The sequence below is a fragment of the Brassica rapa genome, chromosome A05, assembly GCF_000309985.2.
Source record: "Brassica rapa cultivar Chiifu-401-42 chromosome A05, CAAS_Brap_v3.01, whole genome shotgun sequence".
NCBI classification, from domain to species: Eukaryota; Viridiplantae; Streptophyta; class Magnoliopsida; order Brassicales; family Brassicaceae; genus Brassica; species Brassica rapa.
The window spans coordinates 22,992,124-23,014,394 of NC_024799.2; the positions used below are offsets into that span (position 1 = coordinate 22,992,124).

Sequence of the window (22,271 nt, forward strand, 5' to 3'; positions counted from 1 at the left end):
TCCTTAAGTAAAATCTGTTACAAAAAGTTAGACTTCCGTCTGTACAAACGTTTATAACCTAACATTTTTTCTTCTTTATACTATTTAAAATAAAAAAAATAAAAATGCATTAAAAACAAAAAAAAAAACAATAATGCATCTACTAAAATAATATACATGCAAGAATTTTATCAAAAACTACAAAATATTTGTTTTCTTTTTAATTTTCATTTCTCGTAAAAATATTTAAAAATAATTGAAATTACAATGTTTGTAACAAGTTAAGAGTTAAATCTCAAATAAACTAAAAGTAAAACATAAAAATTGTAATAAGTTATTGATAACAAAAAGAAAATGATACCAAATCATATCATCTAATAAAAAATGAAAACCTACTTTTTGGTTTGGAACACAACACAGATTTTAATAATATAAATTAAAAAAAAATCTAATTTTTTTTTACTAAGTTTGTCTGGTGGTTTAACTGATAGCGGAATTGCGGGGTTTAATGATTTTTTTACAGAATTTATCAAACTTTTAAATAATAAATATTTTTTAAAACCCAAATTGGATTACTTATCGGATAACTCATGAGTTTGCCAAGTCAGGTGTAAAAATACTGCTAGCAACCAAACTATGTGTGCTTTAAATAAAACTTGTTGTTTATGTGCTAAGCCTTGTCGTTTTTTTATTCAAATGGTAAAAAGCAAAAACAGTGTTTGAGTTTAAACATCAGTTAAAACGGTGGGTCGATTTTTCTAACAGAATTTACTTAAGGATTTATTTCATTGTAAAAATACTTGAGGATTTAAATATGGATATGTCAATAGTTGAGGGTTTATTCCATTATAGTCCCAATATATAAATAGGCTATAGTACTTTGCATTTATAAACTTCGATAATGTGTGTTGTTCTAAAACGATCAAAAACATTTTTCAACTATGTTTCACCAACGGTGGAATTTTCTTTTATTCCGATAAATAACTGTAAAAACAATATGAAAACAAAATGTAAAACTCGCGGCTAAAGCTGGAATCAGTGGTGATGCTCATCGTCTTCATCACCGTGACCATCAGGAGGACCACCTGGACCAACCACTTCTAGCTGCAACACATGCATTTTAACCAATTCAATATTTCATAAATAGCTCTTGATCTTAAGCCTTTTAGAGATTTGTCTAAGCCACCATGACTGTGTGTTTACCATTTAGAGCAAAGCTGATACGCGTTTTTAACTTACCTCAAAGTACTGTGTGCAAACCGGGCATTGAAAAGACTTTCCTTTCTCCAGCCAGAACCACACAACGTCGTGTTCATCCTCTGCAGTTTTTAATAGGAATGTCTATCAGACAACTCATTCATAGATAGTATAGTATCCTTTTCCCTTTGTTAGATGCATTCAATGATGAGGTGAACTTACCCCTTCACCACCAAGGCATCCCATAATATGCTTGTCATAGGAGGACTTTACTATAGCAGGAGCTTCCTAAGGGTAAATACAATTAGGGTATCAACAAGATGACAAATATCAAATGTTAGCCATACGAAAAATGAATGCTACTCAGTCATGAGATGAATGACATGAAAATGTCAATTGTGTTATGCAGCATGTAATATTCCGCACTCCTAAATGATTTTAGTAATTCAGAAAGGAATGCTAAGAAATTGATTTTCATGATCTACACACACTTGGAGATGTTTCATGTCACAATCGATGGATATAAGGCATCATAGGCAGTGGACCAAGGTAAACTGACAAAACACAGCTCGTAGACTTGTTGAAACTCACCAAAACCCCGTATACAACTCAAAATCCAATATATAGCATATTTTATCCAAGTACATTGTTCACAAGAATAAATATGACAAAAGTAATATCAAGCGTTTAATTTGACAACTGACAAGATTAAAGTGGACATAACAGAAGTGATAGCTGCTTGCAAGACAGTGCTGGGCGATGAATATGGGTAAATAAACTTAACTGGACTCAATATAATTTTATCAGTAAATACTTTGATCTATGAGATCAATGAAATATAGCTAAACTGGATTAAATGTTCAGCTACCCCGAGTTCTGTGCGAGTCTAAATATATGATGGTTAGAAACACAAACACTAATGTGGTGTAAAACTAGGCGGTGAGAATAAGATTAAGATAGAGACAGTGAGAGTGAGAGTCGCGAGATATAACAAACCTTAGTTCCAAAAAGACCTTCGGGGAAGTCCATGTCAAGCAGCCTCCTCCCCTGCATCCAAGAAAACAATAATCTGATTTATTCAACTAAAGAGAAAAACAAAAAAACACGAGGAAGCACCTCGAGTTCAACTTCAATTTCCTCCTTTTCGTGCCTAGTTGCAATGGGCATAACATCCTCCACCTTCTTTTTCGCTATTGTCTCTACTGCAAGGATAATAACAGTCACTCACCACACAAAAAAATTGATTAACAACGACGTAAGCATTAATTAAGATAGAACAGTGGTGAAGCGATTGAGACAATAATACGGCGATAATTGCATCGAATCCCAGTGGAAACAGAATCACAAGGAGGCGAGGAGATCTGAAAATGTAGAAACTATATAGCAATTGATATACCACCTGATTCGGAGCTGAAACAGCGAGGGATGACGGAAGAAGAAGAAGAAGCGAGATTACGCATGTGCCAAAACTACACAGGATACATATACAGTTAGGGTTGGGCATTTAAATTTGATTCGATTCGCTATTCGTTTCAATTCGATCCGAAAATTTCAGATATCCGTAAACTTTCGAAGCAAAGCAAATACTAAAAGTCAATAACCGTTAAAATCAAAGCAAATCACAAATATTAAAATTTTGGGAAGCGGATATCCGATCCGATCCGGCAATATATAAATACATATATATCTTGATTATATTTAATTTTTTAATGTATAAAATTATATAATTATTATTCTAACATATTTGTTATGATTTGATAAATTCTATTCACATTATTACTTGTATAAAAGTATTACATAAAATGAAAAAATAACACGTAGGTGCATTGTATGAGTAATTAGTGTTAAACCAATTAATCAACAAGGTTGGAAGAAAATCGATGTTTCGATAATATATTGAATTATATGGCCGTTCACAAGGAATCAAGGACACGATCAAAACGTCCAATATGAAAAGACATCGAACCACAAAATTAAAAGGGTAAGAGTATATAATAATATGCAAAAGGCAAGAATGATTCTGATTCAAGAATTGGTACAAAAGTAAAACATTTTTAGGCATTTTGACAACTTCCGATACCGAAGTGTTGTTCCAAAAGGATCAAAAACATTTTTAACTGTCTCACCAGCAGCATATGTTTTTTATTCCAGTAAAAAATAATTAAAAAAAAAAGCAAAACTCGCAGCAAGGGAGAAGCCGGAATCAGTGGTGGTGCTCATCGTCTTCATCACCGTGACCATCGGGAGGTCCACCTGGACCAACCACCTCCAGCTGCATCACATACATTTTAACCGATTCAATATTCAAATTTCAACGAGTTCTTGCTCTTATCATCCTTTTACAGACTCGTCTGAGCTATGACTATTTATTTACCATTTAGAGCAAGCTAATTCGAGTTTTAACTTACCTCAAAGTACTGAGTGCAAACGGGGCTTGGTTTTAAAAGGCGACCGCTCCGCTCGCCATGGCGAGTAGCGACCTGAAGCGACCTCCAAAACGACTCAAGACCGCAATGCTAAGCGAGGTACGTGAGTCGACCGCCTTTCCTCGCTATACCTGTATACACTGAGTCGATCATTGCGTCGCTACGTTGTTGATAATCAAACCGTTAACAAAATTTTGAATTCAAAATAAGTAAAATAGCATATACGTGTATTGTACTCTAAATATCCTCTAAATATCCTCTAAATATACTCTAAATATACGCTAAATATACTCTAACCGAATGCCCTAATCCATCTAAAGCGTAAAAACCCTAAGTGAAATGTACTATATAATAGTAATACGTCCCCCTTACTTTTTCACAAGTTCTCTTGCTTTCTCTAAGCTACTGACGGCATAAGCTCTTCTTTACTCTATCGGTTTGTTTTGTTAGTTAAAGTTTTAGTGTTTAACACATCATGTTGATCACATATAAGGATCATAGTGTCATATCTTCTTTATCACATACCATTCATGTCTTCTCTCTTCACGCAAACCTCTTATGTATCATGCATCATTCATTTTGTTTGTTAGAGTTTATTTACGTAGCTTGTGTTAAGAACCTTACATGTTTATGTACCTAGTTTGTATCATGCATCATTCATTTTGTTTGTTAGAGTTTATTTACGTAGCTTGTGTTAAGAACCTTACATGTTTATGTACCTAGTTTGTATTATACACGTAGCTTAACATTCTGAGATTATTTCTATCATCATGTAAGGTTATCATCATTCATTTTGTTTGTTAGAGTTTGTTTACGTAGCTTGTTTATGTAGTTTATTTACGTAGCTTGTGTTAAGAACCTTACATGTTTATGTACTTAGCTTATATTTTTTGCTTTTTCTTTGAAGGTTTATCATGTCTGAGATTGGAGGATCATCCCAAGGAGGCGCAACACAAGGTGGAGCATCACAACAAGGGGCATGTGATGTTGATCCAGGACGTAAGTATGGAACCTGTCTGCCTAAAAACAGGAACAAGTGGACGTGCATCTTCTGCAGGAAAGAAACAAATGGAGGTGTTTCACGTCTGAAACACCACTTAATTGGAGACAGCACAAGCGTGATCAGGTGTCCAACTTGTCCCGAGCATGTGAGAATTGAATTGCGAGATTATGCAATCAAAAAAGCTGAGGAAAGAGCAGCTCAGGCCATGCGGTATGAACCTGTCCTGAATGATATCGATGGTGAGGATGTTGAAGGTGAGCCTAAACAGAAAGCTAACACTAACAAGAGAAAGAAGAGAGGTCCACTGGACAGGTATATAGTATTTGTTCTCGCCTTCTAACATATTTGTTATGATTTGATAAATTCTATTCACATTATTACTTGTATAAAAGTATTACATAAAATGAAAAAATAACACGTAGGTGCATTGTATGAGTAATTAGTGTTAAACCAATTAATCAACAAGGTTGGAAGAAAATCGATGTTTCGATAATATATTGAATTATATGGCCGTTCACAAGGAATCAAGGACACGATCAAAACGTCCAATATGAAAAGACATCGAACCACAAAATTAAAAGGGTAAGAGTATATAATAATATGCAAAAGGCAAGAATGATTCTGATTCAAGAATTGGTACAAAAGTAAAACATTTTTAGGCATTTTGACAACTTCCGATACCGAAGTGTTGTTCCAAAAGGATCAAAAACATTTTTAACTGTCTCACCAGCAGCATATGTTTTTTATTCCAGTAAAAAATAATTAAAAAAAAAAAGCAAAACTCGCAGCAAGGGAGAAGCCGGAATCAGTGGTGGTGCTCATCGTCTTCATCACCGTGACCATCGGGAGGTCCACCTGGACCAACCACCTCCAGCTGCATCACATACATTTTAACCGATTCAATATTCAAATTTCAACGAGTTCTTGCTCTTATCATCCTTTTACAGACTCGTCTGAGCTATGACTATTTATTTACCATTTAGAGCAAGCTAATTCGAGTTTTAACTTACCTCAAAGTACTGAGTGCAAACGGGGCATTCAAAAGACTTTCCTTTCTCCAGCCAGAACCACACAACATCGTGTTCATCCTCTGCAGTTGATCAGAGCAAATCGATGGTTAGTAGATGTGTCATACGATGAAAAACATATTGTTACATCAAAATCTTGCAATGAGGCAAATAATTAACGAGAAAACCATCCATTTTATGCCTCTTCTCATCATTTTATGACCACTAAAGAGTGAAGAATGGATAAACTTACCGCCTTCACCACCAGGGCATCCCACAATTCGCTTGTCATAGTAGGACTTTACGATAGCAGGAGCTTCCTGAGAAATCAAAATTTGGTCAGCATATATGTATCAAATACATGAACAGATAATATGAAGAAAGGATGGCGTTAAAGTTAGACAAGATTCAATTAGACATGGGGAAAGTAAATGTGCTTGGTGCAAGTTGAGAGCCATAAGGGTCAGTCAGTAAACCAGCGGGACTCAATCCAATTCAATTTGGATGAGATATAAGTCACCGGATGTATGATGATCACTAAAAAACCTAAACTAGGCTAACCATTTACCACACTAGACTTAAATGAAGCAGTGTTGGTTTGTTTACGAGCTCTAATGACGACGTAACGTGAAATTTTGAGACAATATCTTAAAAAGTAGACAGTAAACAAACCTTAGTTCCAAAAGGACCTTCAGGGAAATCAATGTCAAGCAGCCTCCTCCCCTGCATAAATAAAAAAAAAAAGAAAAAGTCAAGATTGATTTAGTCAAGTGAAGAGCACAATTGCAATGTCAGAAACATTCAAAGGGGTAACAACATGATCACAGGTGAAGCTGCGTAAATATCACACTGTCATACTCATGTATATGTTAAAATGCATGGAGAGAATCACCTCAAGTTCAGCTTGAAGCTCCTCCTTTTCATGTCCAGTAGCAATGGGCATAACATCCTCCACCTTCTTCTTCCCAACGGTCTCCACTGCAAAGGTATTAAAAGTCATTCACTCTCTAATAGTATCAAATTAGGTAGACAGAGTCCAATACTAGAGATCATAAACTTAAATTCAATAGCGACATTAATTTGGTTCTGTTAGGTAACGCATTAACAATCTCAGAGACCAATACATATTTTGATGAATATATATATCATTTAAGAGATAACAGCGAACGATACCTAATGATTATTATACAGCGAGATCTGGAAAAAGTGTAGCAACGAAATATAACCTGATTCGGAGCTGAAATGGCGAGGTAAAAGGGAAGAAGAAGCGGGATTGGATGCGAGATAGAACCTCAAGGGTCTCACGGCGGTGGTGGCTACGGATCGACGAGGAGAAGCAGCGGCGACATCGGAGGCTAGGGTTTTGAGACCAGAGGAGACGATTCTTCTCCACATGATGATGATTTGTTTTGTGTCGTGAATATCTCAGGTCACCCCTCCCGACTCCAAATATTATTAGCGACCGAATCTGGAATCTCTTCTCACCGATGCGATGACCTTTTGGGACGGAAAAAGAAAGTCTCCTCACTCTCTTTTAACTCGTACGTGAGAAAAACTACGCACGTGTCAATCGCTTTTACTTGTTCTGTATAAATGGTAATGCTGCCTAGCCAGGGTTCGAACGTTAGAACCTGAATTAGATAAAATCTTGAATGTGTCAGCTTTTGATCTTAAATATATAAATAGGCTATAGTACTTTGCATTTATAAACTTCGATCATGTGTGTTGTTCTAAAACGATCAAAAACATTTTTCAACTAAGTTTCACCAAAGTTTGGATTTTTTTTATTCTGATAAATAACTGTAAAAAAATATATGATAACAAAATGTAAAACTCGCGGCTAATTGAGAAGCTGGAATCAGTAATGGTGATGCTCATCGTCTTCATCACCGTGACCATCAGGAGGCCCACCTGGACCAACCACTTCTAGCTGCAACACATGCATTTTAACCAATTCAATATTTTCATAAATAGCTCTTGATCTAATCCTTTTAGAGATCTGTCTGAGGCATGACTGTGTGTTTACCATTAGCTGATACGAGTTTTAACTTACCTCAAAGTACTGAGTGCAAACCGAGCATTCAAAAGACTTTCCTTTCTCCAGCCAGAACCACACAACGTCGTGTTCATCCTCTGCAGTTTTCAATTGGAATGTATATCAGACAACTCATTCATAGATAGAGTATCCTTTGGTTTGTTAGATACATTCAATGATGAGGTGAACTTACCGCCCTCACCACCAGGGCATCCCACAATACGCTTGTCATAGTAGGAATTTACTATAGCAGGAGCTTTCTAAGGGTAAATACAATTAGGGTATCAATAAGATGACAAACATCAAATGTTAGCCATACGAAAAATGAATGCTACTCACTCAAGAGATGAATGACATGAAAAATGTCAATTGTGTTATGCAGCATGCAATATATTCCGCACTCCTAAATGATTTTAGTAATTTGACAATTGACAAGATTAAAGTGGACATAACAAAAGTGATAGCTGCACACAAGACAGTGCTGGGCGATGGATATGAGTGAATAAACTTAACTGGACTCAATATAATTTTATCAGTAAATACTTTGATCTATGAGATCAATGAAATATAGCTAAACTGGATTAAATGTTCAGCTAGCTCGAGTTAGTGTGAATCTAAATATATGATGGTTAGAAACACTGATGTGGTGTAAAACTAGGCGGTGTGAATAAGATCAAGATAGAGACAGTGAGGGTCGAGAACAATGTGTTGTAAATAGAAATATAACAAACCTTAGTTCCAAAAGGACCTTCGGGGAAGTCAATGTCAAGCAGCCTCCTCCCCTGCATCCAAGAAAACAATGATTTGATTTATTCAACTAAAGCGTACAATCATAAATTCATCCAGGGGGTGACATATATGATCACAGGTGAAGTTGCGGTAAAAACACTCATACAAAGAAAAACAAAAAAAACACGAGGAAGGAAGCACCTCAAGTTCAGCTTCAAGCTCCTCCTTCTCGTGCCCAGTTGCAATGGGCATAACATCCTCCACCTTCTTCTTCGCTATTGTCTCTACTGCAAGGATAATAACAGTCACCACACAAACAAAAAACTTGGATTAACAACGACGTGAGCATTAATTAAGATAGAACAGTGGTGAAGCGATTGAGATGATAATACGGCGATATTTGCATCGAATCTCAGCGTGAACAGAATCACAAGGGGGCGGCGAGATCTAAAAATGTAAAAACTATATAGCAATTGATATACCACCTGATTCGGAGCTGAAACAGCGAGGGATGACGGAAGAAGAAGAAGAAGCGGGACTGTCAGCGCGATGGAAGTGAACGGGTCTCGCGGTGGTGGTGGCTATTGAACGACGAGGAGAAGCAGCAGCGACATCGGCGACTAGGGCTTTGAGATGAGAGGATACGATCCGTCTCCACATGGTGTGATGAATGGTCGAGTAGAGATTGTTTGTTTTGTGATCTCAGGTGACACCTCAGCGAACGTTTTTCTTCTTCTCCTATGCACTTTGGGAGAAACTGGATATTTCTAAATTGGAATTGGTCACACTTATTTGAAATTAACGTGTATTTACATTACGCACGTGTCAAACTACAGTGAATGATAGTAATGATTTTATACATCTACTAAATTAATTACCTAAACTATTATTCGAGAAATTGCATTTTTTTTTACAAATTGTATACGCTTTAAACTATATGAAAATATAGTAACAAATTCAGTCTGAATTCATATTTAAAATAAATTATATATTTAATAAACCTCTAATAAAATAATATTTATTGGTATATCCTAAGATATAATATTTAAATTAAAATATTTTTTAACTTTTATGTACACAATTTAATTTATAAGAGAACCAAAATTTGAGTGATGTATATGCTTATATGATTATGATACCGTTATAGCAATTGATAATTGTAGGAGAAAATGTTGTAGTTTAAGATTTGGGTAAACTTAATATCTATACAAAAACATTTATTTTTCTCTTATAAATGTATTAAAATATTTTTTCAACAACAATGTATGAAAATATTTCATCATTAAACATATTATGATTATTTTCTTTAACCCTTCTCTCGCAATAAACTTCAGTATACAATCTACTGTAGTATAAATTTTATTGTTTAAACTTAACGTGTTTGTTTCTCTCGTTTGATTGGTTTGATTGTTTTGGGTGTTTCTGATTAACGTTTTTGGGTGTGTTCATACTAAAACAGCCAGAAAAGAAGAAAGAAAACAATTTCAGAGGGGACTTGACTCATGAACTAACTGTTTGCAAAGGTCGGTGGATATACTCAGGTAGTGTTTTCCTTTTGGCAATATAGTTTCAACGACGTCAAAAGCTGCCAAATCGTTTATGTACGTACCCCTATGTCCTAATTCCGAAATCAGCATCAGAGCGGGTGAGAGTATTAAGTTAATGCCACCTAAAGACACAAAAGGGGCATTAACTTAGGTTCCAAAAAACTTAATAACCCAAATTCGAACATGTGATCTCTTTATGCTGCTGAGACAATGGACTTGCATCTTACTCCTATCCTCTGACGTTTTTAGGAGTTTTTCTTGTGAAGATGATGTTAATTTCCTTCGCTTGTTCCTGTAATGGATGAAGAAAGAAACTAAGAAAGATTGTAATTGATGTAAAAACATGTGTGAAAAGAGAAGAAAGAAAATACCTCTAGTAACCTCTTCCACTTCCCTTCTGACTTTGCATGCAGGGCTTTCCATTCCACCGCCAGCTCGTGTACAATGTGGTTTGGCTGCGTGCAGTGTGCTGTAGAAACGGCATTTCTCTTTTAAACAAAAACAAAGCTGTGTGAGACCATGGTTTGCTACTTTGGAGACAATGTTCAAAAAGAAAGCAAAAAACGTTTTGACATGACAATTGCAACACCTTACTTTAGAAATCGACATCAGAGCCCTATCCACCAGCCTCTGATGTCCAGTAAAGCTTCCACATTCTCCGACTTCCTTTGGGAAATCTCTGCTACCCACTAGAGGCCTACAAAAAAGGATCATATAAGAAGAAAAAGGAAAGAAAAAGGATTGATGAAATTTGCGCATCTGTGAGAGATAGAACGTGACATAGCAACCTCTGGTCATCTAACATCAGGCACTCTCTGGTTAACCGGGATATAGCATTATCAGCTGCCTTTTTGGTGTAAAAAATCACGAGAGCTCTCCCTAATTAGAAAATGCAGTTAGCTTTGTTGTCCTTGCCGCTTATTTTTCTTTTCTTTAATAATGTCGGAACTTTAAGGTAGGTTTAAAGCAGGCATACCAATATGTGGATTGGAAACAAGACTTGCTGGGATCATCTTTGCATCAACTCGTTCCTTGAGAGCTTGCCTACAAAGATTCTGCACGCAACAATATAATCAAACGGCGATGAGTGTCACTGTATTTTGAAATCTTTTGCATAAACATTGTCTAGGATGCTGAAACAATAGTTCTCAAATATCATTCTAGAAAATATGGCAACAAATGTATACCATCGAGATCTCTATCTCAAAACTAATTGAGTGAGATTCCTAGTATGCCACGTCAAGATGAAAGCTCTTTTAGCAACATTCATCATGAACTAAATAACAATGGAATCGTTTGCATACCCATTTTTTCAGAACAACCTAAGATCATGGATGTAGTGATGTCATTTATATAATAGATTATGTCCTTATTTTCAATGTAGGACCGCATACCTCCACCTCCATCGATGTGTATGATGGTTCCAGGTTTTCAAACAAGACCAACCTTTCTGTTTCAATAGCTCTTTTTAGTTCCTCCTCAAAATTCTGGGGAAAATGTATATAGCAGTGTTAAATGAAAAAACCAGTGTTTAGTATATATAGTTTTCTGTGAACTTCAATATTTCCTTCCCCTGGTTTCGTGTCATGAAAGCCATCAGCTTGTAAAACATTGTTTCAGATTTTTCTCTGACGCAAAAACTTAATTGTAGTACAGCTGGCCAACAGGAGAGGAAAAGCCATAGTTAAGGCGTCAAAGAACTTACCAGTCTCTTGTACCAGCTGCTTCTACCCTGTAAGGTAGATAAAAGGAGAAAATAAATTTCATGAGTGAATACTATCAAAATATAGACTATGAACAATCTATGTCATAAGAAGAAAATAACTAGTTCATTTCACAAAAGTTTGTGATGTTACATCGTTAACGTTTCTCTTAGCTACTCCACTGAAATAGAGGCAGGACTTACAATTGTCTGACTTGGAGCTTTGTCTACAATAGGCGAATTTTTGGTGAGTTTCTTCTCTCCAGGTTCAGGCAAATAATCTGAATCTGGAGTATTGAGTACAAGCTTCCTCGTTTTAGAAGGTTTGTGATCACCTGATGAAACTGAGCCAAGTGGACTCCCCAATGGTGTGGTTTTGGTTTTCAGACCTCTTGACGTAATATCAGCAATTACACTTGTCTGACTTGGAGCTTTATCTACAAGAGGCGGATTTTTGGTGACTTTCTTCTCTCCTGGTTCAGGGAAACAATCTGAATCTGGAGTATTGAGTACAAGCTTCCTCCTTTTAGCAGGTTTGTGATCACCCGATGAACCTGAGCGAAGTGGACTCCCCAATGGTGCGGTTTTGGTTTTCAGACCCCTTGACGTAATATCAGTATTGACAGGAGGGTATTTCTTCACATGTACACGATCAGCCGACATTTCTGGCACAATGAAAGGTTAAGTGTCATTCTGTTCTGTCTATTGCACAACTATAAATGACATTATAAGAGGCTAGAAAAGATAAGAAAAAAAGGATCAACCTTTCTTTACTGGGCTTGTTCTACACGTCAGCTTTCCATCTCTGTCGTAGTTTTTCTCCAACCGCGACTCTGAACGAAAAGATTTCACCGGATCTGCGCTTGAGTTTGGGCGTTTTAGAGGGTCCGTATCTATTCTCTGGTTGAAGAACTTCTCAACTGCATTATCAGAGGCAGTTGAAAGTAAAATTACCTTTCGTTAGTTCCACATCCGAAGAGCATTAGTTATTGAACAACAAACCTCTAATTCCAGCTATTGCATCTGCAAAGTCCGCTGATATAATCTTCCGTTTTGTATCGAAGGTGCGGGAGAAAACATAGCGAGCATCCCTCAACTCCCTTCTTGTTGGTAATGGGTTCCTTCTGTCATCTGATAAGCATACAACACTGCACTTCCCCAAGATCGTATCCTACACCAACAAAAAACAGACAAGATCTTACATATAGAGTAACCATATCATCACCAATTAATAAGAAGAGGTAAGGAGATGGAAACTCACCACATCGTTGATATTGTAAACCCCAGGGTCATCACCACAAGCGAGAAACAGCTCATCCCACTGCGGCACATAATCTCTCAAGTAGCTGCGGATGTCCATAGGTCGGAAAAACCAAAGGACCTTGACTTTCTTCTCGCCTGATGAAGTCTCATACATCCTGATAAGCTTCCCGATAGAGGTCTCGCACTGACCATGGATCTGAAAGTAAGCACAGTCGAAGAGACGGTACTCGATGTCCTCAAAGGTAAAGGATTCGTAAAAGCTGACGCTTTTATCGGTCCGTCCCACAGCTTTCTTATCGCCCCACTTGAAGTCAGGGTGTTGCTCTTCTCCACGGTTACTCTTTGCTTGCAACATAAAACAAATCCTCCTAGAGAGAAGAAGACCATGAACAAATATTGTTAAAAAAATAAATAAATAAATAATTACGAATTGATTTCACAACTCAAAGACGTTTCATCCTTACTAAAACCACGAAACAGATCCTATGGCTCTTCTAGAAGATGACAATGTCCCAGACGATTACTGTGTAAACCGATCGAGAGTAGGATTCTTCGACCTAGAAACGGTGCAAATAGATGGAACAGTGACGATAAATCTGCAAAAATCGTTGCGTGGTACTTGGGAAACAGCTCAGGGTTTCTTAAAATCCCTAAAGGAGGGAGAGAGAGAAGGAAGCTCACCGGAAAGCTGGTGAGCTGGTTATGGGCGGCCGATCAAAGTGAGATTGTGAAAACGACGTGAAAACTAGGTAGATGAGCTTTTATTCCGCGATTTTAGGTCACCGGAGAGGAGGAGAGAGCAAACATGGATTTTTGGAGGTTTTGTATGTACTGAGAAAAGAAACAAAGAGCCTAACGATGATGCTTCATGGAAATTTCTGGAATAACTTAATTACGAATTAATTTACTGTAATTAGTAAGTTTTAATCATCTTTTGATGACTCTGTTTTCTCTGACTCAACGTCTCTGTCTTTCCTTATATAAACATGGAGGAAGAGGAAGTAAGCTATTTAACTTTAACTAATCCCATCTTTTATTTTTTTTACTTTAATTTCTCTTTAATATACATAATTTATGAGCTGTAATTATGGATATAATCTTAAAAGCTTGTGTTGAGATAAAAAACACACTCAGGGTGTTCAAAAAAAAAAGAAAAAAAAAGATATAAACACACACGCAGAGAAGACCATTGGGTAATGCATGACCTCGGTTTGAATAATTTCAACGAATATCGTTTGATTGGTTACTTTTATTTGAAACATTTGTGTACATATAAGATTTGGCACCAAAGATGCGCTTATTGGTCATTTGACCAATATACCCTTTAACGACCTCACACGTTTGGAAAGGAAAATGAGCAAACTCACTCAGAGAGGGCTATAAACCCTAGGCAGGCCAGCTGGCATTAAACCCTAAAGGTTATTTTGTCGCTTCTATCTCCGCCGGTAAAACTCCGTCGTACTGTAAGCTTCAACTCTATCTCTCTCTCAAACGCCGTTTCTATTTCCGCGTTCAACGTATTAGCCTCGATTGAAGGAAGTTATGTATTCGATTACGAAGATCCTGCGAAGGTATAATAAGCTTATTTACTTAGCTTTGTTCATTTCTTTAGTGTGTGATTTTGATTTAAATGTTTTTTTTTCTCTTAATTGTATCTTTTTAGGAGTTCAAGATTCAATCTTGCGCCTTCTTCGTTTGGTGCTGTGAGTAAGCTAGAGATACCAACTGGTACCAAAGAAAGTGCTTTCAGAGCATCTGGATTGAATTTTAGCAACCAATCACAAGGTTTAGTCAGACGCTATTCCGTTAGAGATGTGTTCTCACGCTTCATTGGCATCAACAAGCTCTCCTCTGTAGCTGATGTTAAAGGAGATGAGGAAGAGAAGGAGGCCTTTCCTGTTTCTAGGGATGTAGCAGAGGGAGTTGAAGATGATTCTGTATTCGATTCTGAGCTTGGTAGTGACTCAGAAGCGTGTGATGATGGTCTTGAAGTTGAAATTGAGCATTCAAACAAGGGAAAAGCTAAAAAGACCAGAGGACGATGTGAGTTGTATGACTCCATTGTTGCGTATAAATCAGTGAAGCATGTTCTTGAACAGTGGGTTAAAGAAGGCAAAGATTTGAGTCAAGCAGAGGTTTCTCTTGCTGTTCACAACCTGCGTAAACGCAGATCCTACGCTATGTGTTTGCAGCTGTGGGAGTGGCTGCGAGCTAACACACAGTTCGAGTTCACAGAAGCAAACTATGCCTCTCAGTTGGATTTGGTGGCCAAGGTGCATAGTTTGCAAAAAGCTGAAGCCTTTCTGAATGATATTCCAGAATCTTCCAGAGGGGAAGTAGTCTACAGAACGCTGCTTGCAAACTGTGTCCTTAAGCTCCACGTGAAAAGAGCTGAAGACCTTTTCAACAAAATGAGAGAACTCAAGTTCCCAACGAGCGTGTTCGCTTGCAACCAGCTGCTTCTCCTCTACAGCAAGCACGACAGGAAGAAGATACCTGACGTTTTGTTACTCATGGAGAAAGAAAACATCAAGCCCACTCGCGGAACCTATCAGTTCCTAATCAACAGTAAAGGTTTATCCGGGGACATAGCTGGAATGGACAAGCTAGTGGAGACGATGAAGGAGGAAGGCATTAAGCTAGATCCTGAGATACAAGCTGCAGTGGCTAGGTACTACATAAGAGCGGGGCGTAAAGAGCGAGCAGAGGAAGTTATGAAGGAGATTGAAGGGGAAGGACTGGACCAAGCTCCATGGGTGTGCCGTTCGTTGCTCCCTCTTTACGCAGAGATAGGAGACAAGGAGAACGTGAGAAGGCTGAGTAGGTTCGTTGAACAAGCGTTGAGGTATGATAATAGTATCGCTGCTATCAAAGCGTGGGGAAAGCTGAAGGAGATCGAGGAAGCAGAGGCGGTGTTTGATAAACTCGTGGAGAAGTACAAACTCGTCCCCATGCTGCCGTACTTTTCTCTCATGGAGATATACACTGAGAACAAGATGCTGACGAAAGGCAAAAACCTTGTCAAAAGAATAGCGAGTGCAGGGGTCAAGATCGGCCCGTCGACGTGGCACGCGCTTGTGAAGCTCTACATCAAAGCAGGGGAAGTTGGAAAAGGTGAGATGATATTGAACAAAGCGACGAAGGATAACAAGATGAGACCGTTGTTTATTTCTTACATGGTGATACTCGAGGAGTACGCGAAGAGAGGGGATGTTCATAACGCGGAGAAGGTTTTCATGAGGATGAAGAGGGCAGGGTATGCAGCACAGCTAATGCAGTATGAGACTGTGCTTTTGGCTTATGTGAATGCTAAAACGCCTGCTTATGGGATGAGTGAGAGGATGAAGGTGGATAATGTGTTCCCGAACAAGAGTCTTGCTGCGAAGCTTGCTCATGTTGATCCATTCAGAAAGAATCCAGTGTCTGTTTTACTTGACGAGTGACCATTGTTTAGTTGTCCTAAGTGTTTTTATTGTAATTCTTCTGCTAAGCTTAGAGGATAAGAAACTTGAGGATTCGTTTTCATTCAAATCAAAAATTTCTTATCAAGTTATGGTTGTGTAAATTTAGGAAATTTAGAGATGTGGAAAAGTTGTTCATTAGTTTGGAAAGAGGATTGTCAGAAACTGGCCTGCTAAATATTTTAATAAGCCCAATGTATTGATCTGTATTCGAATACATGCGATATTAGGAGAAGCAAACCGAATCGAATCAAGTTAAACCAAAGTAGAAAACCGGTTTGAAAAATTCAAAAAAACAAGAATTGTGCGGTGAGCGTGGATCGAACACGCGACCTTCAGATCTTCAGTCTGACGCTCTCCCAACTGAGCTATCCCCGCTTGTTGTTCATTGACAATAATGACAATACTTAATTAACAATTATAATTTTAATCGTTTTGAGTTGTCTCTTCCGATAAAAAGGGTAAAACGCATAAGCGGCACGACGAAGAAAAAAATCAGCGGTGGTGACTAATCAAAGATGAAATCATTCAAGGAAGAATTGACGTTGGGTTCGTGGCTATTTTACTATTCGATGTCGATCTGCTAATGGTTTCTTCCTGGTTTATTGAATTCACCTCGTCTCTTTTATCGTTGCAGATGAAAGGCTCGCGGAATCGAGGGAGATCATCGCCAAGTACCCTACTCGGATTCCTGTAAACTCTATTCTAACCTTCTCTTCTCTTATTCCGAACGATATTTATTTCTTCATATATTTCGATTCAATTCAATTCAATTAATTCTCTGAAATTAATTTTGGAATTCAAATGTTTTTTGCAGGTAATTGCTGAGAAGTATTCTAAAACCGATCTGCCTGCAATCGAGAAAAAGAAGTAACTTAATTTCAAATCTGAATCTTTTCTTTTCTGTGTGTCTGGAAGAGATGATGTTGAGTTGAGTTGTTGTTGTTGTGTTTTAGGTTTCTGGTTCCACGAGATATGTCGGTTGGACAATTCATCTACATCTTGAGTGCTAGATTACACTTGTCTCCTGGTAAAGCCTTATTCGTCTTCGTCAACAACACTCTCCCTCAAACTGGTAAGCGTTTCTTGCTTTGCTTGCCTCAAAAACTTGTTTGTTTTTTTTTCTTTTATTAACCTCTCTCTCTCTATAAATATCTGCAGCTGCTCTGATGGATTCCATCTACGAGACTTACAAAGACGAAGATGGATTCGTTTACATGTGCTACAGCAGTGAGAAAACCTTTGGTTGATACTACCACACCATGTTTGTACATATTCCACTTCTTCATAAGCTAAGCTGTTGTTGTTCACTACTTCATAAGAGCTTGTAAGCTTATGTTGAGTACCGCTTGTTTTACCCTTGGTTCATCTCCAACAACAATATGTATTTTCCACAAAACGCTCTCTTTTGTCATCATTGTTCATCTTCTTAAGAAAGCAAAAGACAATTGATTGTGTTGCTAAGGGAAGAGTCTTTGCACTTGCTTTCCGCCGAGCACTACCAAGTGGCAAACCACCGGTAGAGTTCTGGCTACCTTTGAAGTTATCTGTATTAGATTCTTGTGCAGGCGTTCAATTTAAAACATAAGAATTAAGATTTTGGCTCTGTAAAGTAAAAGACCAAGAGATGGTCATAAAAATTTGCAAAACTTTGAGCTAAATTTTGAAAAAGGCAAGTGTCCTTATTAGTATCAATCCGTAATGCTTGTGAGATTTCACGCACTCAGCAATTCCCTAACCTGAACAAATACTCATCCTTCCTGGGCGATTTCTCTGACGTTTTCTGGGGCAACAACTATGGTCATGATCATGATTAGCCAGTACATTTTTGACAACTATGGCTGAGGTTTGGCTGCCAAGATAACACACCCAGTAAGTATCGCTACCGGATCTAGCTAGCTTTGGCATACTCGTCTTGTAGCAATTGCATACCTGAGTGCCCCTGTAGAACATCTTCACTAAAGAGTGCCAAGTACATCTTGTTTGATCCTTGCAAAGATATGCCCTGTATCCCATTAGATGGCTGCACAAAGGTGTCACCATTATTATATATACACCCCGTTCAAGCCTTTAAAGTCTCACTTTATCATCATGGTTAATGCTTGTATATTTCTGTGTCAGGAGACGCAGCATTTGAACAAAAACTTTGTATATGAACATATGTCTAAACAAGTAAATCAATTTAAGTGGGCCAAACCCCAAAGAATATCAAAGCCCAGACCTTTAAATGAGACAAATCGGTCGGTGTGTTCTCACACTCGTAATGTGAGTGCGCAATGAGAACAAACAGAAAAGCTAGATAGAGAGAATCTTAACTTTGCCATGTACGTATGGTTGTGCTAGGACAAGCTGCATTGTCACGATTATTCTAAAACGGGACCATTCATATACCACATGGAGAGAAGGATACTACATTACAAACAATCGAAACAGAGAGACTATGATTTATTTGTCCTTTTTAGCTCCATACATACTATAATCTTATCTCGTTAGTTTCTTTTCACAGTCAAACTTGCAGTCATTCATGAATGTACTTCATGTGTTATAAACTGTTTGAGTTAGTTTTTTACTTTTTTACATAACATACCCAAAACAGTAACTGTTTGAAAAGAAAATCGTCAAACGATGATCATTTATTCATTTTTAAGTAATTCTTGTTTTAGACTAAAACCAAACTTAACTGAAGTGCATGAAGTTTACTTGACACCACACTCGAAAAATCAATCTGATACTGTAAAACTCGTTTATTGTATCTTGTAATATATGTCGACATCACTAGCATAAAATTACCATTATCATCGTAGAGACTAGAGAATAAGGACACATCTGTGCATTCAATTATATTCCCTTTGTAATATTACATATTTTTATATATTTGAGGCAAATCAAGAGGGGTTGATTTTGTCTTCATCCTTCTCTTATCTCTATCTTCCTCCACAGGCTCTCAATCCTCTAACATTAAGATCATGTACGTACTTTATATTGCCGACCAAAAAGAAAAAGAACATTAATAAGACTTTTAATTATCTTAAAATCATGTTTGATTTGATTATACTCCATAGAACAGTGATTAGTGGAATCAATATTTTAAGAAAATGAAAATTAATGGTACATTAATCCAAAACTTTGTTTCTTTATTTAGGAGTCTTGCGCCAAGTCATGATTACGCTCTGTGAAGAGAGCCTTTCAAGCTGAAAAACATAGGAAAATGTAAAAGGACCATAAACTTCTCTTTCTATATAAAAAAACCGGGAGATTTGCTAAAACCAACCCAAATATTCAAGTCAAATATAAAAGTGTACCCCACTTTCAGTCAAATGCAAAACCAACCTAAAGGGGTAGTGAAAGTACTATTTAACCCTTATGACCAAACAAAAAACATAAATGTATTTTACGTTTTTATCCTTTGGAAGTCTACACGTAAAAAACGAAGTCTACAAATGTTTAGACTTTCTTAGAAGTCTACCTTATAGACTTAGTTTGTAGTCTATACTCTAATTTGATCTAAAATTTTAATTTTGAAAATGTATAAAAATAATTATAGTGATATTTTTAACTAATCATCAATATAATGGATAATATGAACTAAATAAATTAAAATTTCATATAATTGAATAATTTTCAAGAATATATACTAATTTGGTTATCATGTGTTGGACAATGTTTATAGTTTACAAACAAAAGGTTATAACATGTTATGTCTTTTAGTGGTTGATTTCATAGGGTTAGATTTTAGATTTTGTTTTTTTTTTTGTTTTATTAACTTAAATCAGCATATTAATGTTTAGTAGTTTATATTTTGTATAATTGGGACTTTTTGATTATCAAGCAAAACATTTAGGGTTTGATATTTGGGGTTTAGGGTTTCGTAGACCTACAGAAAAGTCTATTTAGCTGGAGACGTCCTTTTCAGTCTATTTTATTGGTGTTCACATAAAATCTTTTTATTTTAAATTAAATTTCCATATTTATGAATAAGAATGTTAAATCATATATTAATAAATATAAAAAATAAATAAAAAATTTAGTAAGTTATCTTTTTAATTTTCGCAAATAATAAAGGGAAAGAAAAAAATCGTTGTAGACTGACAAAGAAGTCCACATATCAAATTTAACCTAACCGGATTTAACCAATATAATATTAACCAAATCGAATTTAAACCAAACCTCTTTTAACCTAACCAGAAAAGTTACCCAGAATATAAATACGATTTGTTAAGCTTTTTGGGGTAAAAAAAACCCTAATCCCCGCCGTTCTCTCTCTCATGCGATTTTCGGGGAGATTTCCGGCGAACTCTAGCCACACCGTTTCCGCCGCTTAAACTAGTCGTTGTCCACTCCGTCGCTCTGGTAAGTTAAATGTCTTCGGCTTGTCTTCGGCTTCGTCCGCTCCGTTGCTAAAAGTAACCACCTTTACCTTTTTCTTTTTCAGATCTGAGCCGGCGACTTCCAAATCTCTGCTTCCTGTCAGTCTCACGGCTTCTACTCTAGCGAGCTAACAAACTGTGTTTCATCTTTTCAGGGAACGAACGGTACGTCATCTCTCTATGTCTTCTCTCGTTTAACTAATAACCTAACTAGTTGACTTATATTCCTGTAACCTCTCTCTTAGTTTGTTAACTAACCTATTAGTTTCTTCTCTAATCCATTTTCTGCTTCCGGTCAGTCTACTTTAAGGTACACATCATTGTTGATATGTAGACATATTTTTTGAATTGTTGTATACTGTTTTTGGCTTCCGTCGAAGGATGACAAATTTAGTTTGGTTAGATGGTTTCGTATTCTCGATTTATGATAGAGTTTGGGTTATTAATTTAGTTTGAATGGTTAATTCTCGTGTAGACTTCATTTTGATTTGTAGACTTCTCGGATAGACTTCATCTTGCATTGTAGACTTCTCGGGTAAACTTCATCTTGCATTGTAGACTTCTCGTGTAGTCTTCACTCTGCATTGTAGACTTCTCGTGTAGACTTCACTCTGCATTGTAGACTTCTCGTGTAGACTTCATTCTGAATTGTAGACTTCTCGCATAGAATTAATTTTGAATTGTAGACTTCTTTTATTCGTTTGTAAACTTCTCTTGTGTAATTTTTTGTTTGTGCTTTTTTGCTGCAGGTTTCAAAATGGATAAACTTGATTTCCCACAAAGGCTGTATAGTGTAGGCCAGGAACCTTTTCCGAATAAAAGCATTGCCTACTACAGCAATGACAGCAAGCTCTTCCCTGCTCTTAAAGAAGCACTCGAGGCAGATGAATGGGAGGAGCTCAAGAACTCGAGAGTAGGAGTGTTCTTAAAGTTCCACGAAATGAAGTTTGGATGGGCTTCAAGGCTGGTGCACTATATACTGTGTTTTCAGCTTGACTGCAAGAAGAAGTTTGAGTTGTGGAGTCTCGTAGGTGTTGAACCATTGAGGTTTTCTCTGCATGAATTTGAAGAGATAACTGGCCTGAACTGCGAGTATGTGAAGAATCTCGAGAATCCGTTGGTTGAGGTAACGGCTGACATGAAAGCATTTTGGGCGCAGATGGGAGTGAATTTCGACCGGGGGCCAAGTATTGATGAATTAACTGCAGCGTGTCAGATGTGCAGAACATGGTCTCGAGATGATCGGCTGCGTTTAGGGTATCTAGCCATCTACGCTGGCTTCATCGAAGCAAGAAGAACCTCGTCACCCACACGGGCTAGCCTGGCTAGGTTAGTGATGGATCTAGATGCTTTTGAAGATTATCCGTGGGGAAGAGTAGCCTTTAAATTCTTGATGGAGTCGGTGAAGGGTGTAGACTTGACAAAGACGTATGCTATTGAAGGCTTTGTTCAGGTTCTTCAAGTCTGGGTCTACTGCTGTCTCCCTGAATTCGGAGCTGGGTATGGTCTCCCTATAGAAGGTTCTCCGACCCCACCTCTACTTGCCTTTTAGGTG

At 37.2% G+C, this 22,271-nt stretch overlaps 7 protein-coding genes and 1 non-coding gene across 15 annotated transcripts; 3 read left to right on the forward strand and 5 right to left on the reverse strand.

The window, feature by feature from the left end:
- Positions 1-839: 839 nt before the first annotated feature.
- On the reverse strand, positions 840-3,623 carry LOC117125743 (cytochrome c oxidase subunit 5b-1, mitochondrial-like). 2 transcript variants are annotated; one of them, XM_033292836.1, is made up of 7 exons: positions 3,585-3,623; positions 2,576-3,448; positions 2,293-2,375; positions 2,173-2,223; positions 1,399-1,464; positions 1,219-1,298; positions 840-1,083 (listed from the first exon to the last, which is right to left on the reverse strand). In XM_033292836.1, exons 2-7 carry the CDS (start codon positions 2,634-2,636, stop codon positions 1,080-1,082), a joined length of 345 nt encoding a protein of 114 aa, XP_033148727.1. In that variant the 5' UTR covers positions 2,637-3,448; positions 3,585-3,623; the 3' UTR covers positions 840-1,079. The 2 variants fall into 2 exon arrangements, with proteins under 2 accessions (XP_033148727.1, XP_033148726.1); XM_033292835.1 differs by having other exon boundaries at positions 842-1,083; positions 2,293-2,378.
- A 1,556-nt stretch (positions 3,624-5,179) lies between these two features.
- Positions 5,180-7,257, reverse strand: LOC103869894 (cytochrome c oxidase subunit 5b-1, mitochondrial). Its single transcript, XM_033292831.1, has 6 exons — positions 6,839-7,257; positions 6,505-6,590; positions 6,285-6,335; positions 5,866-5,932; positions 5,616-5,695; positions 5,180-5,479 (listed from the first exon to the last, which is right to left on the reverse strand). Exons 1-6 carry the CDS (start codon positions 7,005-7,007, stop codon positions 5,411-5,413), a joined length of 522 nt encoding a protein of 173 aa, XP_033148722.1. The 5' UTR covers positions 7,008-7,257; the 3' UTR covers positions 5,180-5,410.
- A 32-nt stretch (positions 7,258-7,289) lies between these two features.
- On the reverse strand, positions 7,290-9,523 carry LOC117125609 (cytochrome c oxidase subunit 5b-1, mitochondrial). 2 transcript variants are annotated; one of them, XM_009147966.3, is made up of 6 exons: positions 8,862-9,523; positions 8,578-8,663; positions 8,379-8,429; positions 7,841-7,907; positions 7,666-7,745; positions 7,290-7,542 (listed from the first exon to the last, which is right to left on the reverse strand). In XM_009147966.3, exons 1-6 carry the CDS (start codon positions 9,034-9,036, stop codon positions 7,471-7,473), a joined length of 531 nt encoding a protein of 176 aa, XP_009146214.1. In that variant the 5' UTR covers positions 9,037-9,523; the 3' UTR covers positions 7,290-7,470. The 2 variants fall into 2 exon arrangements, with proteins under 2 accessions (XP_009146214.1, XP_009146215.1); XM_009147967.3 differs by having other exon boundaries at positions 7,313-7,542; positions 8,578-8,660.
- Positions 9,524-9,906: 383 nt separating this feature from the next.
- LOC103869897 (protein ANTI-SILENCING 1) lies at positions 9,907-13,740 on the reverse strand. Of its 6 annotated transcripts, none has more exons than XM_033292789.1 (13): positions 13,570-13,724; positions 13,353-13,445; positions 12,887-13,256; positions 12,628-12,796; positions 12,390-12,545; positions 11,830-12,290; positions 11,629-11,655; positions 11,318-11,410; positions 10,900-10,978; positions 10,712-10,802; positions 10,518-10,620; positions 10,295-10,411; positions 9,907-10,215 (listed from the first exon to the last, which is right to left on the reverse strand). In XM_033292789.1, the coding sequence occupies exons 3-13, from the start codon at positions 13,241-13,243 to the stop codon at positions 10,153-10,155; spliced, it is 1,716 nt and encodes a 571-aa protein (XP_033148680.1). In that variant the 5' UTR covers positions 13,244-13,256; positions 13,353-13,445; positions 13,570-13,724; the 3' UTR covers positions 9,907-10,152. The 6 variants fall into 6 exon arrangements, with proteins under 6 accessions (XP_033148680.1, XP_009146222.1, XP_033148681.1 ...); XM_009147974.3 differs by having other exon boundaries at positions 13,353-13,484; XM_033292790.1 differs by having other exon boundaries at positions 10,513-10,620; positions 13,353-13,740.
- Positions 13,741-14,267: 527 nt separating this feature from the next.
- LOC103869899 (pentatricopeptide repeat-containing protein At3g15590, mitochondrial) lies at positions 14,268-16,437 on the forward strand. Its single transcript, XM_033292786.1, has 3 exons — positions 14,268-14,351; positions 14,413-14,459; positions 14,552-16,437. Exons 2-3 carry the CDS (start codon positions 14,431-14,433, stop codon positions 16,329-16,331), a joined length of 1,809 nt encoding a protein of 602 aa, XP_033148677.1. The 5' UTR covers positions 14,268-14,351; positions 14,413-14,430; the 3' UTR covers positions 16,332-16,437.
- Positions 16,438-16,654: 217 nt separating this feature from the next.
- On the reverse strand, positions 16,655-16,727 carry TRNAF-GAA. Its single transcript has one exon. It is a non-coding gene; the product is annotated as a tRNA-Phe (tRNA).
- A 28-nt stretch (positions 16,728-16,755) lies between these two features.
- On the forward strand, positions 16,756-17,829 carry LOC103869900 (autophagy-related protein 8i). Its single transcript, XM_009147977.3, has 5 exons — positions 16,756-16,898; positions 16,987-17,042; positions 17,167-17,219; positions 17,306-17,424; positions 17,511-17,829. Exons 1-5 carry the CDS (start codon positions 16,868-16,870, stop codon positions 17,597-17,599), a joined length of 348 nt encoding a protein of 115 aa, XP_009146225.1. The 5' UTR covers positions 16,756-16,867; the 3' UTR covers positions 17,600-17,829.
- Positions 17,830-18,043: 214 nt separating this feature from the next.
- Positions 18,044-22,268, forward strand: LOC117134403. The gene is made up of 2 exons (XM_033292716.1): positions 18,044-20,699; positions 20,782-22,268. Exon 2 carries the CDS (start codon positions 21,474-21,476, stop codon positions 22,266-22,268), a length of 795 nt encoding a protein of 264 aa, XP_033148607.1. The 5' UTR covers positions 18,044-20,699; positions 20,782-21,473.
- Positions 22,269-22,271: the final 3 nt, after the last annotated feature.

Excerpts from the sequence above, each read along its gene's own strand:
- LOC117125743 (XM_033292835.1), bottom strand. The coding sequence starts at position 2,636 with ATGCGTAATCTCGCTTCTTCTTCTTCTTCCGTCATCCCTCGCTGTTTC. Across the intron at positions 2,379-2,575 it reads CTGTTTCAGCTCCGAATCAG|TAGAGACAATAGCGAAAAAG; the intron begins GTGGTATATCAA and ends TTATCCTTGCAG. Across the intron at positions 1,299-1,398 it reads GATGCCTTGGTGGTGAAGGG|AGGATGAACACGACGTTGTG; the intron begins GTAAGTTCACCT and ends TAAAAACTGCAG.
- LOC103869894 (XM_033292831.1), bottom strand. The coding sequence starts at position 7,007 with ATGTGGAGAAGAATCGTCTCCTCTGGTCTCAAAACCCTAGCCTCCGAT. Across the intron at positions 5,933-6,284 it reads AAGGTCCTTTTGGAACTAAG|GAAGCTCCTGCTATCGTAAA; the intron begins GTTTGTTTACTG and ends TTGATTTCTCAG. Across the intron at positions 5,480-5,615 it reads TTTGCACTCAGTACTTTGAG|CTGGAGGTGGTTGGTCCAGG; the intron begins GTAAGTTAAAAC and ends TATGTGATGCAG.
- LOC117125609 (XM_009147966.3), bottom strand. The coding sequence starts at position 9,036 with ATGTGGAGACGGATCGTATCCTCTCATCTCAAAGCCCTAGTCGCCGAT. Across the intron at positions 8,664-8,861 it reads CTGTTTCAGCTCCGAATCAG|TAGAGACAATAGCGAAGAAG; the intron begins GTGGTATATCAA and ends TTATCCTTGCAG. Across the intron at positions 8,430-8,577 it reads AGCTTGAAGCTGAACTTGAG|GGGAGGAGGCTGCTTGACAT; the intron begins GTGCTTCCTTCC and ends TCTTGGATGCAG.
- LOC103869897 (XM_009147972.3), bottom strand. The coding sequence starts at position 13,243 with ATGTTGCAAGCAAAGAGTAACCGTGGAGAAGAGCAACACCCTGACTTC. Across the intron at positions 12,291-12,389 it reads AACAAGCCCAGTAAAGAAAG|AAATGTCGGCTGATCGTGTA; the intron begins GTTGATCCTTTT and ends TCATTGTGCCAG. Across the intron at positions 10,803-10,899 it reads TGTTTCCAATCCACATATTG|GGAGAGCTCTCGTGATTTTT; the intron begins GTATGCCTGCTT and ends TTTTCTAATTAG.
- LOC103869899 (XM_033292786.1), top strand. The coding sequence starts at position 14,431 with ATGTATTCGATTACGAAGATCCTGCGAAG. Across the intron at positions 14,460-14,551 it reads ATTACGAAGATCCTGCGAAG|GAGTTCAAGATTCAATCTTG; the intron begins GTATAATAAGCT and ends GTATCTTTTTAG.
- LOC103869900 (XM_009147977.3), top strand. The coding sequence starts at position 16,868 with ATGAAATCATTCAAGGAAGAATTGACGTTGG. Across the intron at positions 16,899-16,986 it reads CAAGGAAGAATTGACGTTGG|ATGAAAGGCTCGCGGAATCG; the intron begins GTTCGTGGCTAT and ends TTATCGTTGCAG. Across the intron at positions 17,220-17,305 it reads CCTGCAATCGAGAAAAAGAA|GTTTCTGGTTCCACGAGATA; the intron begins GTAACTTAATTT and ends GTTGTGTTTTAG.
- LOC117134403 (XM_033292716.1), top strand. The coding sequence starts at position 21,474 with ATGGATAAACTTGATTTCCCACAAAGGCTGTATAGTGTAGGCCAGGAA.